Source organism: Pristis pectinata, chromosome 16, assembly GCF_009764475.1.
Source record: "Pristis pectinata isolate sPriPec2 chromosome 16, sPriPec2.1.pri, whole genome shotgun sequence".
Classification (NCBI taxonomy): Eukaryota; Metazoa; Chordata; class Chondrichthyes; order Rhinopristiformes; family Pristidae; genus Pristis; species Pristis pectinata.
The window spans coordinates 31065490-31085833 of NC_067420.1; the positions used below are offsets into that span (position 1 = coordinate 31065490).

The 20344-nt window shown below is 38.9% G+C and overlaps 1 protein-coding gene across 9 annotated transcripts in view; it reads left to right on the forward strand.

Moving 5' to 3' along the window:
- Nucleotides 1–3314, forward strand: part of LOC127578703 (disks large-associated protein 4-like) — a 435166-nt gene extending 431852 nt beyond the window's left edge. For all 9 annotated transcript variants that reach the window (XM_052031016.1, XM_052031018.1, XM_052031017.1 and 6 more), the window contains 2 exons: nucleotides 318–470; nucleotides 2119–3314. In XM_052031016.1, the coding sequence (XP_051886976.1) occupies nucleotides 318–470; nucleotides 2119–2337 (372 nt within the window). In that variant the 3' untranslated portion in view covers nucleotides 2338–3314. The remainder of the gene's footprint in view (nucleotides 1–317; nucleotides 471–2118) is intronic.
- Nucleotides 3315–20344: the final 17030 nt, after the last annotated feature.

Consider the following 20344-nt stretch of genomic DNA (forward strand, 5'->3'; position numbering starts at 1 on the left):
CTAACCTCAGTATTTTAATTGAAAATGTAATGGTCCTGGTCTGTGACTCCATCACTTTGTGCCAAATCATGCTGTGCTCCAAAAGCCTGTGTAAAGGAATTCTCTCTCTCTCTCTCGCTCTCTCGTACTTGGTGACATTGTCACTGGCTAGAGAGGCAAATTTGCTTGAATTATTTCTTCTAAATGCTGCAGAGTTACAATGTTGCTACTGATTTCTTTCTGACTAAAACAGATTCTAATATTAATTGGGAATGAGGAGAGAAATAGTAATTATACATTTCTCAGAATTGGCATCTTCTTTCTGTTTGATATTGTAGAACCCAAATGCAAACCCACGACCTACTGCACAAGATTTAGCTGGTTTTTGGGATATGTTGCAGCTTTCCATTGAAGATATTAGCTTGAAATTTGATGAACTGTATCATCTCAAGGCAAATGACTGGCAACTCATTGAAATGCCAGAAAAGAAGGTAAGTTGAAGTTTTATCTAAGAATATAGGGAGCAGCAATGAATTAATGATACAACATTTTGAAGCCAGTTGTATTCTATGCTAGTATAGAGAGAGTTTTATTTGTAGAAATACGCCAAGGAAAGGTACAAGTTCACAGATGACTTTTTTATATAGCAGATGCTGTTCTGTGGAAATTGAAATTTAAGATGTACACTTGAATTTAATTTGTTCTGTGGAGCTCACTAATTTTCATGGCAAGGGATGATGAGATTTGTAAGATTAATTATCTTTAAATTGGCTAAGTTGGCAGTGTGAATGACCTGAGAATGATGGTGAAATGATGAAACTTTTTGCATGTTGCCGATAAGTATTCACCAAGAAAATTGCCATTAACCAGCAAACATTATACCATGGCACCACAAGGACATCATATTAGAATGCACTGTGAGTCGGTTCTCGCACAGCTGAGAGTTTAGTCAACTAAGGATTAATAAGAAAGCAATGTCTTTTTCATTACTGATGCCAGGCCACAGCTAACAATCATTCAATAATTTTTCTGGTTGAATATATTGTATGTTGGCTAAATCATTTGCAGAGACAATTAAATAATCCATAAACATTTAATTTCTCTTTTTATACTTTAATCTGCAATGTGAATTTGAAAACACATGAATATTTCAGGTTCATTTGAAGCATCAATTTTAGTTGTCCTTGCACAAAAGTTGCTCATACTAGACAGTTGATTTGCAGAAGTGATATATCACCTGTTAAATAACTTTCAGCAGAAACAATGATCAGTGTCATGATTACTCCCATGCTCCTGGTTTTTAACTTTACAAAAGTTTCATTCTTTTGAAATGAAAACTGTTACTGTACTAAAAGCAAAAATCACTTTTCAGACCATGTAGTTCCTGTGGTAGAGCTGATATTTCCTGTCAATGGCATTGTCAGAAATACAAAAGCTCAACAACCTCAAATCTTCCCACACCTTTTTCATTTTTATTTCTGTATCAGACATTTTAAAAAGATTTGAGGCACAAAAAAGTTATCATGAAAATGCAGTCTATTTCCAAGCCTGATCTTCTTATTCTCAAAGCCAAGTGAGACTCCCAGAGCTGGAATGGACACTCTATAGTTCTGTTGGGGTTGAACACAGTGAATCGATCATCTGCACAAAGTTAAAACTGCTTGCATCAATATCAGACTTATCAATATGTCATAATAGATGATGTGAAACCAGTTTTTCCCTCATGTACAATTTCCACATGTTTCAGAGATTCCACTGGCTGTGGAAGCTCTGAAGGGTGATAAGAGTTATTGCACACCTAGTCTCACCTGAAATTGGAGGTGTATCTTTATTACTTTTGCCTTTGATATTGGTAATCCTCCAATCTTACTTGAAATTTAGAAGAGGTTTGATTATTACAAAGAGTGCATTTGGAAATGGCTCTTGGAAATTTGGCTTTCCGTGGTATTGATTTTTTTTAAATATTGCTGATTCCAGTACTTCACTCGGCAACTGAGTCTAAGAATTGAGGCAAATGGTTCGTAAACACATTCAAGCACAGCTTATCGATGCAAGAATCATACATGCCAAACTGTTGTCTTGATTTAGTTAATTGCACCTTTTCTAATATTTGCAACTTTTCTCCCTCATTCTCCCAAGGAAGAGAAAAAGCTGCCTCCTCCAGTGCCAAAGAAACCAGCAAAGGCTAAAACTCCTTTAAATCGTGAGAAACTGACAGATTCAGCTGACAAGCAACGCCAGGAAGCTCGCAAGCGATTAATGGCAGCTAAGCGAGCTGCGTCTGTACGGCAGAACTCTGCAACAGAGAGCGCAGATAGTATTGAAATATATGTCCCTGAGGCACAAACCCGTCTGTGAATTGGAGTGTATCTTTTGTATACATTTTGGGCCAACTTCAAAACTTCAGTGGTCTGTGCTATTCTACAAGCAACAATAAGCATCGATAATAGAATACAATGCTTATTAGTACATTTGGCATTGCTATTCGATGTCAGACTCCTAAAATTCTTTAATGTTAAATCTGATATCTCATCAGTGTGTACATTGGTTGCCATGCTTCCCTATCATTTGCATGGCTTTGTCTTACCCACTGCAGTCAACTTTTCTGTAAACAAATTGCTTTGTGTTTTATTCCTCAATGGCAAATTGTGTTGTATCTAGCATATACAGGAAAAGGACTGGCTTATTTTGGGGGAAAAAAAAGTACATCAATTCTTCTTTAACTGATGAAAAATTTGAAGGAAGATGACGTTTCTTGGATAACAAAACCCGAGCTCAATTTTATTGGGTTGTTGCTACTTCTGTTCTGAGAAATGTATTCATGTAATTCATCTGCAGAAACTATAGCTTTGCAGAATATGCTTCCATTGGCTCTGTAAATTTAGAGTGCTGCTGTAAAATGATGTAAAACCACTCTACCATTCAGTAGAGCAAAGCAATAGAGCATTTAAATGTTCTCACATTTTTTTCAAGTGTACAGAAGTGACATAAAAAAACTGTTCAGAATTGTAGAATCATTTTATGAAACAAGCACATACAGGTAAAAGGTTTTATCACACCAATCTGGTATTAGAACCTTTTAGAATGTGTTCTTGGATTTTGCAGCCAAAATTTTAAAGAATTTGTCTCATTTGTTATGGTTATTTCCTTAATCTAGTAGTAGCTTAAAGTGGTTGTTTATATGTAGATAACTAGTTAAGATTTTAAGCATACAGATGAAGATAAATTATGGAGAGAACCATTGTTTTGATTGACTTAAGAATCCTGTTAGGTGCAAGTGTCCTGTTCAAAAAAAAGTTGGTGAACTTTCATAAAGTGAAGTAAGCACTACCTAATAGCTTTTGTCCAAATATACTTTCTATTGCGTAATATTCTCCATTATTCCATCTCCATGTTGCACAGTGTCATACTTAGAAGATTGCCAAATGTTTATTGACCATGTTTTGACATTTAATATCTGCTTTTAGCAGAAGAAATTACATTTTGAACATTCAGATGTCATTATTTACAAATTAAATTTATGAGGAAAAGATTTTAATTTCAGAGAATCACAATGTTTGAAATCTTGTCTGGTTATAAAGCAGCTGTGGTAAATATGTATTAATTATTTTGAATGATTGCTCACCTGAGATGTTATCTGCACTTTTGCCCAAGCTTGAATGCTTTAAGATCACAATTGACTAGCGGTGATGTGATTTTATTACTCATCGTTCACCTTTCCTATCATTGTCAGTGGACTCCTTTTTAAAAAAAAATCAATACTTACTGTACAGAAATGTCTGGAGGCAAAGCTGCCTACCAGCTTTGCCTCCAGACATTTTCTTGTGATAGTACTGTCACTCCCATTAGAAAAACTTTTCAAATAAGATATGCCTTAGAATGTAATATCTCTCAGTTTCTACTCTTTTTAATTCCCCAGAATGCTGCTTCTAATTCTGTGACTCCTGTTTCTTGATGCCTGTGAACAACTTTTTGTCTTTAACCTCAAGACAGCAGTTGCAGGGATTCTGAACCACATTCTTCAGTTCTGCTTTTGAACAACTTAACTAAATTCAAAAACTTTATGCACATATGTATACCCAAGCATAACAGGGTTATATGTGCAGTAGAAATCAAAAAGCTGATATTTTGCTGTAATTGAAGAATATGTAAGGAGTGATTCATGATCATTTTTTAAGCTTCACCTTCCAACAATATGTCAGCTATAGCTGAAATGATGAAACATAAATCATTCCTATTTTTCTTATACAATCAATTAGTATTTTTGTTGGTCTGCTTTAATTGTATTCAGCATAAAAATGTGATACAACTTTGTAATACCAACGACATTAGGAATGACTAACTGCCATCTGATTTGGAACAAAACTTGCAACTTTGATTAAAAACAATGTGGAATGAACTTTTCATAAAAGACTTTATCAACTGAAGATGGCTGCTTGATACCAGTTATTACACTTCTTTAGATCTCATCAGTTTACTTCTGCACAGGGTGGTAGGATGACCCTCTAGTTTAACCAAGGGTCCTAAGGGAAATGTTTGGAGTTCTCAGTGGTATGAAAATCTTCAAGGGCAAGGATTAAATTGGTGTAAATTGAATATCCCCATAATGTAAAAGAATGTGTGAGATTATATACAATTCTCCAGCTAGCAGACAACTGTGGTTCTCCCTGGTAGCCATTAATGAGAAACAAAAGTGACTGCCACTGATAAAACTGTCCTGCTTCCATAGGGAGGAGATTCTGTCATATTGTAAGACAAAGTGAAAGGAGCTACATTGTGGCTTGGCAGTGCATGATGATGCATTTGGCTTAATGAAGACTAAGTTTTCCATTTCCCCAAATAGTAACATGCCTGAACATGGCAAAAAAAGTTGCAAATTTTGTATTTACCCCATGGAAGTACAGTTATGGTAGACCTGCAAATGAAAGGTACAACCTCCTGTAAAACTTTTCTACACAGGGTTCATCGACTACATCTGCAATATAATGACTATTTATGAACTATTTTTGGAATGCGTGGGGAATTACTGATATTTATGATCATTTCAATTTATTTTGTAATTATTTAATTTTTGCATATTTCCAAAGAGAACTTTTTGTAAAGGTTCTTAATGAGACTAGTTCATTTGATTGTTTGACTATTGGCATTACCTTGATAAGTATGGCAAGAAAAAAAAATGAAGTTCATTTGCTGTATAATCCTTCTTGTTGTGCTGTCCCTCCCTTTTTTATTGAATCACTACCACAGCAGGGGGGGAAAATGCTGCATGAGTGATAAACTATCTGGCATTTGGCAACGTATTAAACAGGTCCAGATGAAGGGCTAACGTGCCTCCAATCAGACTAGCATATAAATAGGAATAAAAGGATTTTGGACTGTGACAACGAACTTCATTGCCACAAATATTGTCTATGTTTTTATTTGAAGTAAACTAGAGAGTCATTTAAATTATCTGCAGATTGTTTTTTTTTGCAGTGGTTATTAATTTCAGATTATGGTACATTCAGCATATGCACTTTATTATTTTAGCATGACAATCATTGTACTGCAGTTAAGTTCGTAGTGATGAACCTAGGCAGTTCACAACTTTTTTAGAGCAACCTGCTGTGCATTTCCAAGATATACACTAAGGACTCTTCACAATAAGTATAAGGGCTAACTGATGAATTGCTCCAAATAGTTTTTTATGAAGTGTTTGTAAATAATTGTTGATAAAATGTGTATTACATGTAAGGACCAGTTTGCAGCACACTTTAATATTTCAGTACTGAATGTCTCACAACATTTAATTGTACTTCAAACAATTGGAGCATGAAACATTCAGTACCAGAGAAAGGTAGCGTTTTGCATATTCTAACATCTGAGAAGAAAGAATCTTGTATCATGGTAAAATTACTTTAAATCTCTGTGCTCTACAGAAACTTGATTTTTGTGCAGGCTGCATTTGGTCTTGTTGTATTGTCGATGTTAATATTTTACCAGGTTAATTACCCTTTCACACATACTTCATTCTCCAGCAGTTGAGCTGTAATGAATTCCTGCTTTGGTGAGTTTCTCTATTTTTAATGTGGCCAAGCAAAGATGAGGGTTTCTTATCTGTAATGCATGCAGAAGTAACTGCTCAAAACAGTCATGCTGTGGGAACTGAACAGGTTGTGGATTTATTGTTCTTTGCATACACTATTTTTCCCCCATAAAGTGTTCCTTTGTAGAGCTCATGCACTTTGATTAGGGCTTGGTAGAACAGATGCTGCTCTTGTACAAATTCTTGGGTTATAAGCCGTTGGTGTACCTGGATTTTTAGAGGGTAAAAGCAAATGAGTAGCGTGTACATCAAATAGGAACTTCCACTGATTAGGTCAATGTTGGTATTTACTCATTACCAAAAATGACTGCTGTAATATATTAAGAATTAGCACCCTTTTAATATTTTCACCATTGTTCTTCACCAGCAATTTCCATAGGTAATACTTAAGGATTAGACATGGTGCGGTGCAGTGAACAAAATGTTCTTTTTCTCTAAACATTAGTTCTAAGTGGTAATTGACAATGGGCCACCAGAAATATGGTTCAAAAATATGAATCCCTAGTGATCCATTTTCAGCACTATGAAAAAGTGAACAAATTGATTTATTTGGTTGAAAAAAAACACTTGTTAGAAACTTGTCTAATCAGTTGTACACCAATTTGAATTTATTTTATTCACATTTTGTGTACCCACAACACATGAAACATTACTGGAAATCTTTTATATTAAAAATTACTCTGTAGCGTTGCTCATGAGCAAAAATAAAATTTGTGTATCATCTCTCTCCATAAAAGCTGTCTTTTCCTAATTCTTTGCATTTTCCTTTGTCGTTATGTTTTCTGAACTTTGTCTCCATTTATTCTGTCCAAGACGGCAGATTCCTGTAAGATCTGTAACTGTCTTAGTGTGTGTCCTATGTGTATTCGTTTGTCTCTGCAGGTTGTACGTGCATACCGATGATGCTCCCCTCCACCTTTTCCATGATCTTGGATCGCTCCCTGTCTCAGTTACGCAATTTTGGATCTGCCTCACTTTCCACTAGCTAAAACGCATCATCTTTACACCCGCCCCCTCCTCCCCATACAAACTGCATATCCTTCCCAGTAATCTCATTTCTCCACCATCTCGCCATGAAATAGTCTTGTCCTGTCCGGTTCAGTCACGTGATGAGTTGAAACCTTTATATTTGGACCATCGCAAGACCGCTTTCCCTACTAGTGGCTGCTCTCATTTTTGTTTCACCTAACCTATTGTTTGTTTTATTTATTTATTCAAACTTCTCTAGGTGCTTTTTGTGACTACCAACCTCTGTTTCAAACGTTTTCTTGGTTGCATCTTCAATTTGCACGCCCTTAGCTTCTGTCCATCCAAAATTGCATGTGTTTTGTGCTGTACCAGTTTCTGTCGATACTTAGCATTTGGCTTTACAGACGTACCATGGGTGTTTCTGTTAATATTTCTACTTTAAAACCATTTCTGGTCCCACAAGGCTCACTCCATCTTTCAAAGCTCCGGTCTGCTGTGTTACCATTTCCTCACTTTCTATCACTTCAAACCCCCTCTTTGATTGTGCCTCTGAGCCACTTTGCGATATTTTTCTTTCTTCAGTGCTCAAATACAAGTGGTTGTTAACGAGTGGCCGTGGCCTTGGCGTGCTTCTGTTGTGGGCCAGAGCAGACTGCATCGAGGACTTTGCACGTATGCAATACAAAAAGATGTGTAGATGCCAACATGTGTAGAAAGATGTCAACATACTAGATAGACATGGAGCCTAATAATCTATAGCAGTCGCAAGTTTAACCATGCGTGCCTGATAAACTGCGCATTTTACTTGATCCAATACTATGCCGATGCTTTCCTGCATTTGTTGAAGTGCTGTTTGTAAAGACGTGGAGAACTTGTACTGCGCCTTCAGGCCGATGTTAACTACTGCCATTTCCATTTGGAAATTGCGGGGTAACGTGGTGATTCCTTTTTCCTACCTGGCTCATCCCAAAAATACAACAGACTGACTCCAATTTTTTGAATTCGGTGTTATATGAGCACTGCTGCTTTTAGAGGCACATTCGTAATCCTCGACGATAAATCGACCTTTATATTCGCTTGTTTCCCGCTATTTCTCCAGCAGCGCCATTGCCTGTAAGTCGACACGAAGCAGTTCCAATGTATATCAAATTTAAGAAAAAGCGCAATTTGTCGTTTATAATATAATGTACGGTGCTAGGAAACCAAAAGCTTGCATTGTTATTAGAGCCGGTGTTTTGAAATAAGAAAGCCGCAAAATTTTAATTAGTAATCCAGAGGATTTGTCCGGAGGGGAGAGCCCAAGTGCAAATTTGTCTTTGTACCCTGCGCAGATTCTGGTTGAGTTCCAGTGTTTAATGTAACACGTGTGCTTTGCGCGGCGTTTGGCGAATCGGTCTGCTGCAACTCATGAGAGCAGTACCACCCAAACAACTAAGTGGCTTCAAACTGCAGGTACAACAATATTATGACAAATAATTTTGCATGGGAAGTGTAAAATTCCATTGTAAGGTATTTGTACCCAAGTGTGCTGAATTCTAATTGCGGACAAGTAACACTTTTGTGAAATCTTGAGTGAGAGCTGTAAAATGTTCGTTTACAAAACTAAGCAGATTTTCTAAAGATCGGAATAAAAACAGAAAATGCTGGGCACATTCAGCAGCTCAGGCAGGTCTGATGAAGGGTTTCCCTGAAACGTTAGCTGCTCTTTACCGAGGTGCTACCTGACCTGCTGAGTGTTTCTAGCATTTTTGTTTTTATTTCAGATTTCCAACATCTGCAGCTTCTTTTAAACTTTTGTTTGCAATGGTGGTGCAGAAATAGTTAAAGAAGGAACAATTATCACCTGACCTGACCTTCATTTCTTTGAAAAACACCTTTTCTGTCTCGAGGTGAAGGTTTGGATTGTGGTTTAGAGTATGGATTTGCTGAGATTTTGCTTGAGTGAGAATTGACAAAATGATCATCTAATGGTTCAGGTGTAATATGCTGAAAGTATCTTTCCACTACTGGCATCCAAATAAGGTGTTTACATCATGCAGATCTTGAAAAATGCATAAATAAGAATTTTTTTCTTGGAAATTGGCAGATCTCTTGAAGTAACATTCCAGACAGAGTATAAACGGTATTAGTTATTAACGTACAATTAATGATGCTATATTTATGATGCAGCCTGGGCTGACCTGCAACACGAGATTCTGCAGATGCTGGAATCTGGAGCAACACACACAAAATGCTGAAGGAGTTCAGCAGGTCAAGCAGCATCTATGGAGGGAAATAAATAGTTGTCTTTTTGGGTCAAGACCCTTCATCAGGACTCTGAAGGTTCTCGACCTGAAACGTCAACTGTTTATTTCCCTCCATCAATGCTGCCTGACCTGTTGAGTTTCTGCAGCATTTAAGATGACCTGTAACGGTTTGACTAGTTTGAGTCTTTGGGCTTTAACATTCAGTGCAATACAAACCCTAATGTCCCTTTCTCTGCAATGTTATCAGGGCTGAGTAAATTGCAGATTCTTGGCAATGATGCAGTTTTCTCATTCATGAGTTGCGCATATGTTGGATGAGTTGCTGGTAAGACAACATTTATAGTGCATCCCTTGCTACTCTTGAGAAGATCAATTTGAATCGCTGCATTCCTTGAAATGAAGGTATTCCCACTGTTTCCAGACGTAGATTTTCAGGGTATTGACCCAGGGTCAGTGAAGGACTGGTGATATTCTTACAAGATAAGGTGATGTGTAATGTGAATGGGTACTGAGCAGGTACACAGTAACACCACTATCTCCATCGTCAGTGGTAGAGGTTGTAGCTTTAGAGGTACTGTCAAAGAAGCCTTGGAGATTTAATATGATGCATCTAGTAAATGGTACATAGTGTACCCAGGGTGTGTCTGTACTAGAAGAAGTTAACACTTTATGTGGATGAAATAGCAAATAAATAGGCTGCTTTGTCCTGAAGAGCGTTCCTGTGTGCTGTTGGAGCTGCAATTATTCAGGTAAGTGGGGATATTCCATCACATGGAAACAAAGGATTGCAGATGCTGGAAGGGTCTCAACCTGAATCACTGAGTGTCCATTTCCCTCCGTGGGTGCTTCCTGAACCGCTGAGTTCCTCCAGTGTTTTGTTTGTAGCTCTATATTCCATCACATTTCTGACTTGTAAGCCACAAAAAGCCTTCAGAGAATCAGGAGGTGGGTCATTGGCCACACAATGTTGTCATGGTGTTATGACAACAACCTTTTCCTCAACGTCAGCAAAGCAGAAGACCTGGTCATTGACTTCAGGAAGGGGGGTCAGTGCGTATGCTCTTGTTTACATCAGCGGTGCTGAGGTCGAGGGGGATAAGGGTTTCATGTTCCTGGGAGTGAACATCACCAATAGCCTGTCCTGGTCCAACCACGTAGATGCCACGGCCAAGAAAGCTCACCAGCGCCTCTCCTTGCTCAGGAGGCTAAAGAAATTTGGCATGTCCCCTTTGACACTCACCAATTTTTATTGATGCACCATAGAAAGCATCCCATCCTGATGCATCACAGCTTGGTATGGCAACTCCTCTGCCCGCAACTGCAAGAAACTGCAGAGAGTTGTGGACACAGCTCAGCACATCACAGAAACCAGCCTCCCCTCCATGGACTCTCTTTACACCCCTCGCCGCGTTAGTAAAGCAGCCAACATGATCAAAGACCCTACCCACCCCAGACATTCTCCCTTCTCCCCCTTCCCATTGGGCAGAAGATACAAGAGCCTGAAAGCACGTACCACCAGGCTTAAGGACAGCTTCTACCCTACTGTTTGTAAGACTATTGAACGGTTCCCTAGTACGATAAAATGGACTCTTGATCTCACAATCTACCTCGTTATGAGCTTGCACCTTATTGTCTTGCACTGCACTTTCTTTGTACCTGTAACACTTTATTCTGCACTCTGTTGTTTTATCTCCTACTATCTCAAAGCACTGTTGTAATGAATTGATCTGTATGAACGGTATGCAAGACAAGTTTTACACTGCAGCTCAGTACAAGTGACAATAATAAACCAGTCAACCAATTTACAATACCCATACTTCCTCTTGTGGACACAATATTTATGTGGCTGGTTCAGTTAGAAATACTGGACAATGGTGACCACACTGGCCCCATGTGTTTTTGGTGGAGTATGTGATGATGGTAATAACATCGAATGTCAAAGGGAAATGATAAGATTCTATTTTGTTGCGGATGGTCATTACCTTTCACTTGTATATATTTCTTGCCACCCATCAGCTCAAGTCTGAATGTTATCCATGTTTTGCTATGCACATGCCTGTGCTCCTTTATTATGTGAGAAACTATGAATGGAACTGCACACTTATGAGTTAATGTCTCCACTTTGGTCCTTTGCTGCAAGATAGTTGAGCCCTGGAATACCTGCAGTAATGTTCATGGGCCAAAATGATTTTCCTCTAAAACCAAAATCATCATCTTTAGAGCTAGGTATAGCTTCAGCCTATGTAGGATTTGCCCTAAATTCTATTGGGCCTGAACTTAAGAGAAAGGTCATAAGTTCTGCATGATTTTTTAGTGTTTACTTTCTATAAGTGCAACAAATTCAGAGTCCCAGTCTACATAGATTCCAAGAGTAAAGTGTGAAATTCCTGCATTCCCCAGCACTTAGTCATAGGGAGATACAGCACAGAAACAGGCCCTTCAGCCCACCGAGGCTATGTCGACCATTAGCCATCCATTTGCACTCATCCTCCATTAATTCCAATTTTATTCTCATGTCTCTGCTCAGATTCTACGACTCGCCTATACATCTGGGGTAATTTACAGTGTGTAGTTAACCTACCAACCCGCACATCTTTGGTATGAGAGAGGAAACGGGAGCACTGGGGGAAATTTACGCGGTTACAAGGAAAATGTGCAAACTCCACACACTACCCGAGGTTAGGATCGAACCCAGGTTCTCTGGCGCTCTGAGATAGTGGCTCTACTAACTGCCACTGTGTCGCCCACCTACATTGGGAAATCTGCCCACGGAACTTGGCGTAGATTAGATCTAGCGTTGGATCTGTGAGCCCGCCACGTAATGGGTGGGGGAGGAGCAGTAAGAATAAAGTAGGTTGCATTTAAACAAAAACTAGATGTTTGCTTTTAATGTTTCTTTAATGCATTAAGTCTTTTTAATTAATTTTAATTTGTCTTTAAATGTGAAATCAGAATTGCTTTGTCAGAAGGTAAAGGCTGAGGATGTGGTGTTGTCAGCTGTGAATAATGTTTTTCAGCTGCTTTGTGGGTGGGGCTTATTCTAGCTTGCCTATGTGTGATTTGCATTTCGTCAAACAAGGCTCATTGGTTGTGCAGGCACTTCCCATTTTAGATGTGAACTTGCCATTTAGAAACTTCATATCAGTGGATCTGCCTAAGGTAAGATCTAAATTTTTGCATATCTCAGTAGCGAGGTGATTGTCAAGCCACCCTCAAGTTACATTCTGTTCACCGAGACTCCTTGGTGCTATTTGATGTTCACTGCAGTCATTCTTGGCTCACCTCGGGAATTCAACTCTTATTTGTGTTTGCAGCTAGGCTGTTATGAGGTACGGAACTGACTGGCCATGAATTGATGAATAATCGCCACTTGATGGCATTTTGAGGACTTCTTCCATCATTTTACTGGTGATTCAATTCAGGCTAATGAGCTGGTAATTGGCTGGATTGGATTTATCTTGGTTGTTATGGAATGGACAGACCAGGACATTTTTTTTTCCATTTTTGGTGGTAAATGCCAGTGTTGCAGCTGGACTGGAGCAGCTTGGACTGGACAACTGTTAGTGGAGTACAAAGTTATCAACGCTACAATTAGAGGATACTGAGGCTCATTGTTATTGCCATTTCGTTACACTCAGCTGTCCCTTGATATCATATAGAGTGAATTGAACTGGCTGAAGACTAACTTCCCGCGATCCCTTGCACCTCAGGAGGAGGGCGAGATTGTTATCCACTTGCCACTTCAGGCTGCAGATGGTAGCAGATGCTTCAGCCTTGTCTTTGGTTTCAGGGAAGGTTTGCCATCATTGAATTTCAAAATGTTCGTATAGTCCCTTTCATTACTGGTTAATTATCTGTGACCATTTACACATGAACATGTTAGGACTTCAAAGCTTTGACTTGATATCTTGGTTACTGAATTGCTTAATTCTGACTGCAGTATGTTGCACTTCCTGTTTAACATTAATGTTGTATCTTCACCGGGTCAGCACTTCATATTTAGGTATGCTTGGTGCTGCTCCTGGAAGGTTCTTCCGCATATTTTACTGAACCAGCATTGTCCCCCAGATTGATACTGATATTATGCTGAAGTGACATGCCAAATTATATTGTTATAGATTGTTATGGAATATAATTCTGAGGTTGTCCATGTTGAGCTGCTGGATCTGTTCTGAATTTATCCCATGCGGTGCAATGGTGGTGTCATACCACATGTTGGAGAATGTCACTGACGCAGGTGGTACTTTCTGCAAGATCTATACAGTGATCGCTCCGACCTTGCACAGATGTGACTGTGACAGGTCAAGTAGTAATGGTTCTCTCACCACTTGGCTCAGGTCCTGTCTGGTATTCAAGACTTGCAGCACTCAACAATCTCAGTCAGTGGGTGTTGATCCCAAGTAAGTCACTCTTGGTCATGGAAAATCAATCCGTCTATCTGTCGTGCCTACTCTTCCCCACAATGCTGCTTCCAAGAGATGTTCAGAATGGAAGAATACTAATCCCAAAGCTGTAGAGAATACAATGCATGTAAACAGGAGATTTCTGTACTCGTGTTTGCCTGGATGACAAAAGAATCGTGATCCAGAGTTAATAGCCAGGACTCAGAGATTCCGACTGTAATACTTGTGCCACCACCCCCTGTGAATCTGTCCAGTAGGAAAAATTGTATTTGAGATTGATGGACTCTGGGATATTGGCTGATAATTGTATACTTTGGACATAATTAATTAATTTATGAATGGAACAAGTATCCACTATTTTGCAGGAACAGCTGGCCTGGTTGTGTCAGTGCCTTGTCAGTACTGGATGGATAGTCCATTCATTTTATTCGTATTCTTTTCTGGAGGTTTGCTACAAATATCTTGCTAGGCCATTCTGGAGGGTAATTAAGTGTTCACTACCTGCTAAAGTCATACTTGCACCAGCTGGATAAAAATTCTGATTCCCTAAAGATGGATTTTTACAATAATTCTGGCACTTTTCATTTCAGATTTAATTAATTAGCTGACTTTAAATTCCTCAGCAAAGTAGTGGGGTTGAATTTTTGTCTCCAGAACGTTAGTAGAATGACAAATGTAAAACACAAATGGCAAACAGTGGAAATACAGCATCTTTGGAGAGGATCAGAGAGATGGGGGAGGAAGGAGAACATGAAGTTCTGTGATAGTGTGGAAACCAGGAGAGAGTGAATGACACAAGTAGTGGTGACGCTGGGCAGTGAATTACAAAAGAGTATTTCAGAGATGTGCAAAGAGGAGATATATCAGTTCTGAAATTGGTAGAAGATCAAAGAAAAACTGAGTGTTGGAAATGTGAAAACAAGGCTTGAATGACCTGTTGTCTGAAACTGTTGAATGCAGAAGGCTGTAATGTGTCCAGCTGGAAGATAAGGTGCTGTTCCTTGAACTTGTACCACTTTTGAGCAGTGGAGAAGGCTGAAGGTAGAGAGGTCAGAATGAAACGTAGAATAAAAATGAAAAGTCCACTGCTTCGTACTAGTCCAGTTACCACACGACCAAACTACTATGCCACATTTTTATAGGAGAGATGTCATTTGCAGTAACTGCACATGTTGGTAGGTACCTGTAGATTTTTTTCAGTCATTATAGTGCATGTGCAATGAATCATACAAACAGGATGTAGCTTACATCAGAGGTAAAAATTAGTAATACATTTCTCCTGGAGACAAACGGATTGATTTTATCCATTGGCTTGGGCTCAAATCTAATTAAGATTGGTGAGGATTTATGCTTCTGTTTCTAATAGCTCTATGATCCTACATGAAGCTATGTTATATAATATCAGCACAGATTCTATTTGGCGTGGATGATCAGAATAAATTGTCCCTTTTTTGATATTAATTAGCAAAAGTACAGTTGATTGGTATGATGCTCTTCAAAGGATGAAGTTCAAGTATTTTGCTGAGGCCACGAGGGGATTTTTTTTACTTAGCCTGCTGCTATTTCTTTTTAGGAATCAAAGGTACAAAGAAAAGTCCTGTTGTGTAGGAAGTCACAAAGAACAGATCAAAAAATACTGCATCAGCTGAGTCTGACTATACAAGAGTGCAGATTGTTGACTCAAAGACACAGACTTCGAGAGAGAGAGAGAGAGAGAGAGAGAGAATGTTGAGATTTGGGTAAAGAGTGAATTTGAGTAGTAGTTCGAGTGGAGTATGACTCAATACCTTGAGGATGCCAGCAGGAGAAATTGAAAGTAGGATAGTGAATTTGAGTTTAGAAGGAGAAGAGGAGAGTTTGCATTTCACAGACCAATGTAGAGAATTGTGAAGAGATGGATTTTGGTGGTAACAATGAGGAGAGGCACTATAAACCACTAGTGCAATTTCAAAGTGGGTGCAAGAACAGAGAGATCTGGGAATAGAGTCATAAAGTACTACAGCTCAGAAACAGGCCCTTTGGCCCATCTAGTCCATGCTGACCTGATCTTCTGCCCAGTCCCATCTACCTGCGCCCAGACCATATCCCTCCAAACCCCTCCCATTCATGTACCTATCCAAACCTCTCTCAAATGTTACAATTGAACCTGCATCTACCACTTCTGCTGGCAGCTCGTTCCACACTCGCACTACCCTCTGAGTGAAGAAGTTCCCCCTCAGCTTCCATGTATATATTTCACCTTTCACCCTTAAACTATGTCCTCTAGTTCTAGTCTCACCCAACCTCTGGGGAAAAAGTCTGCATGCATTCACCCTATCTATACACCTCATAATTCTGTGTACCTCTATAAGATCTCCCCTCATTCTCCTGCTCTCCAGAGAATAAAGTCCTAACCTATTCAACCTTTCCCTATAACTCAGGTCCTCAAGTCCAGGCAACATCCTTGTAAATTTTCTCTGCACTCATTCAAGCTTATTGATAGCTTTCCTGTAGGTAGGTGACTAGAACTGCACACAATACTCTAAATTTGGCCTCTCCAACGTCTTGTACAACTTCAACATAACATCCCAACTCCTGTACCGAATGCCCTGATTTATGAAAGCCAAAGTGCCAAAAGCTTCTTTACGACCCTATCTACTTGTGACACCACTTTCAAGGAACTATGGATCTGTATTCCCAGGTCCCTTTGTTCTACCACACACCTCAGAGCCCTACCATTCACTGTGTAAGTCTTACCCTGGGTTGTCCTCCCAAAGTGCAATGCCTCACACTTGTCTGCATTAAATTCTATCTGCCATTTTTCAGCCCATTTTCAAAGCTGGTCAAGATCACGCTGCAAGCTTTGATAGCCTTCCTAGTTGTCCACTACGCCCCCAATCTTGGTGTCAATGTATGCAAGCAAACTGTTTGCAGGAAGCAAGAAAAGTTGAGAAGGTTTTTGTTTGGAGGATGGGCAGGGAGGAGAAAAGTCTTCAGTTTGTTGGTTTTACTAGCAGACAAGCTACAAAGACCAGGTATAAATGGTCAACCCTTAAAAGTTTTGTAAGGCTCAGCGGGAGTGTTGTGTTCAATTCTGGCATCGCACTGTGGAGGCTTTGTTTTTGGTGCAGGATAGAATTACGAGGATGATACCAGGAATCAGTGATAGGAGTTACTGGATGTGTGATGGTTGTTTGTCGAACAGAGAAGATCAGGTGGAGTTTTAAGAGAAGTGTGTTCTGCACAGGAAAGGCATCGAGGGATACAAGCCTAATGCAGGCAAATGGGATTAGTGTAGATAGGCATTATGGTCAGCATGGACAAGGTGGACTGTAAGGGCTATTTCTGTGCTGGCTGTATGGCTCATGAAGGCTTTTGATAGCGTAAATCAGGGCAAACCTTTCCAGTGGAAGAACGGTCATTAACTAGAAGACAGTTGGTAAAGATGAGATTGCATTTATTTACGTGGTGTGTTTTAGAAATGTGCTACCTGGAAAAAGTAGTGGGAGCTTTGCAAAGGGAATTAGATAAATACTTGAAAGGAATATCCCCCAGTGATATGCAGAAGGGGAGAGAATTGCAACAAAGAACTATCATGAGCACATTGGGATAAATATTCCTTCTGTGCCACACCATTCTGTGATTCTATAATCAAAGCAACATTGAATACTAATTGAAAAAAAACTGAACAGACATAAAGCTTACACTGAAGATAATTTTGGTACTGCAGCTGGAAAAAGGCATGCAGATCAGATAGTGGTTTGCAGATATGAAAGTACCATTCACGCCCTGAATACAGTTGAGTTCTGTTTTGGGTTGTGGGTCTTGTTGAAAATAATAGTGTTTGACACAGAGGAACAGATCCAATGAAAGTTTCAAAAAATGAAACTTTTGACTTTTTTTCTCCGTTTATGATCGGAATGGCAGAGAAACTAAAGTGAATATACTTTTGCTGTTCTGTGCTGGGAAAATGACCTTGTAACTCTCCTATCTCTTAACTACAGATGCATGCTGATGAAACTAGGCTTTCTTGTAAAATATGGAGATCTGAGTGGTGAGTCAGTTCTCATAATGGGCGACTCCCATGTTCACTTGGATGGAACTGGTTATGGAAAGCATGATGAGTCTGTGATACAGATGATTACCACAAGCATTTTTTTAAAGTGGTATAGTTGACAAAAGACAGTCTAGTGCCTCTTGTCAGCCACATCCTTGTTAAATTAGCCACACCAAGCCACAAGATGTTAGCTTTTCACGGGGAGACTTTATGAGATCATGTTCCCATGGTGTGCCTTGGTTCTCTGCAAGGCACTCTTGGCAGATATGACTCTGGAAGTACACTTTTGTAGAATTGCCCCACTGATTTAAAATTATTGGGTGTCTGAAGGTAAGGTAAAGTATCTTTATTAGTGGCTGCCCCCCAAAATCACTACGCAAAAGATGTATTTCACTGTGCGTTTCGATGTACATGTGACTAATAAAGATCTTATCTGATATCAAGCATCTTCACATCTCAGAAAGGATGCATTGTCCGTAATTTCACTTAAGAATTATTTACATATACCACTGTGGATAACAAGATCATTAAAAGTTGCTGAAATGTGTCTTTGGACATTAAACTTTTGGAATGTTCATCAAGAACAATGAATTGTAATTGAAGAATTACACTTTGAAAGCAAGTCTTACTATTCTAGTGTTCTGCTGGCCCTATTGCAATTTCACTTCCAGGTAGTTATTTTAGTTTCCAGTGTACTGTTGTGTTTAATTCTTTAGTACAGTACAACTTCCCAGCAGGCCCCAGTGTGTACCCAGTACTACAACTCAGTGTGAATTTTGTTAGGTCGAGTTGTCAGCATTGAAGAAATATTGAGACTGATGATCAAAAAGATTGAAAACAGATTTAACTATGCAGACCTGTGTTTAATTTTTTTAAGTGCTAGACATTAAAAACAGCCAGCCATATACATGGTGCCTTTTATGTTAAACATCTTAACTATTTAAACCAAAATGATTCAAACTTAACAGTTCTCAGTAAGTAGCACCATACACTCAATAATCCATTTATAGACTTTAATCATCAATCCTGTTTTAGGCTGATTTTTTTTTGTAATTATTATGTGCACATCAAACAAAGTTCCATTGATTTAACAGTTAGCTTGATAAAGTCCTCACAAAAATGTGGTTCCTGATTATGGTGTCAAATTTACTGGGGATCTCACATGCACAAATGGATGCTGATGAATAATTCAAACAGATATTAATGACTGCACTCTTTTGATAAAGTAGATTAGTTGATAGAAAACAAAACCTGATTGATGAAGTGTGCTTAAGTTTAAAGGTAAAATTGTTAGCTCTCTATTTGGATTTTGCTTTTCCATGAGAACGTTCTGCTAAATGAAACAAAGTTTAAAAAGTGGAAGATCTAGGATAACTACTCCTGGTTAACAGTAATTACAAGTGGATGTGGTTAAACCTAAGCATCTATAATTTATCACAGTCTACTTGACTTAACATTTGTTTTCTGGGATTGCATGCAACACATTTCCTTGGTTTTAGTTTTCTTAGCCAGTTCCCTTTGTGCAACTTCTGTCAAATATGAATTAAAACGCATTTTTGCACAGTACACAGAATTATGTACCAAAACAGAATAGAATAAAGAATGTTTGTCGCCATGTTTGGCATCTTAGCTAATCTTCCCTTCTAATTGATAGGAAGATGACCATTCTGTCAGTCCCAGCTCAGACTATAAACGACTAGCCATATTAACATCAGAACAGAAAATGGAACAATACTGAACATAAGCAGCCAGACAGTAGCTATAGATTTCATTTTTTTTCCTCCTTGGTATCTGAATAATAATGGTAATTGCTAATTTTTAACTCCAAACATTAAAACTAATCCATTAACTTTTGGCGGTGCTTGCATTTATTTCCATAAAATATCAACTTGGTTGCCGTCAGCTGACATTTGTCTGATAATTAACCAGGTGTGGCTTTGTTACCTTTTGGAGTTGACTATTCCAATTATCTCCTGGCTGGCCTCCCTATCTCTTCCATTCTCAAGATAAGTCTGTGTGAATCTCTGCCGCCCATATTCCAGTTCGCACCAACTCCCATTCCGCCCTCTCTCCTGTCTGCAAACTTACAATGGCTCCTGGAATTAGTTCTAAAATTCTGCACTGTCTGGTTTTTGCATCCACCTTGTGCCCCCCATTTCTGTGTTTCAACCATCCAGCGCCTTGTGCCTCCTTTGCATCACCCATCTCCTTCCCTTCGTTGTTAGCAGCCCTGCTTTTAGCACGAGTTTCCTCCACTACTAACTAACATCTTAATCTATCTTTCTGATTAAATATTTGCTCACCTGTCCTTGTGTCTACTTTTTTTGGCTTGTTTTTGTTAATTTATTGCTAATACAAAATGTCTCAATAATTCTATATGTAAAAGTTCAATATAAATAGTGTCGTTTTTTTTGCTACATCATTTATCCATTCAAAATGGCATTTGATCAAACAAGTCCTGCTATTCAACGTGTGGTAGTACCCTTAGCTTTCCCCTTCACAGTATGTACAATTTCATAGATTAGCTGGGTCAGTTAATTATCTACAAACATTTTGAATGAACAGTGAGATGGGATCCCATCCAAATATAATGGCAATGAACAATCCATGCATATTAATCTATATA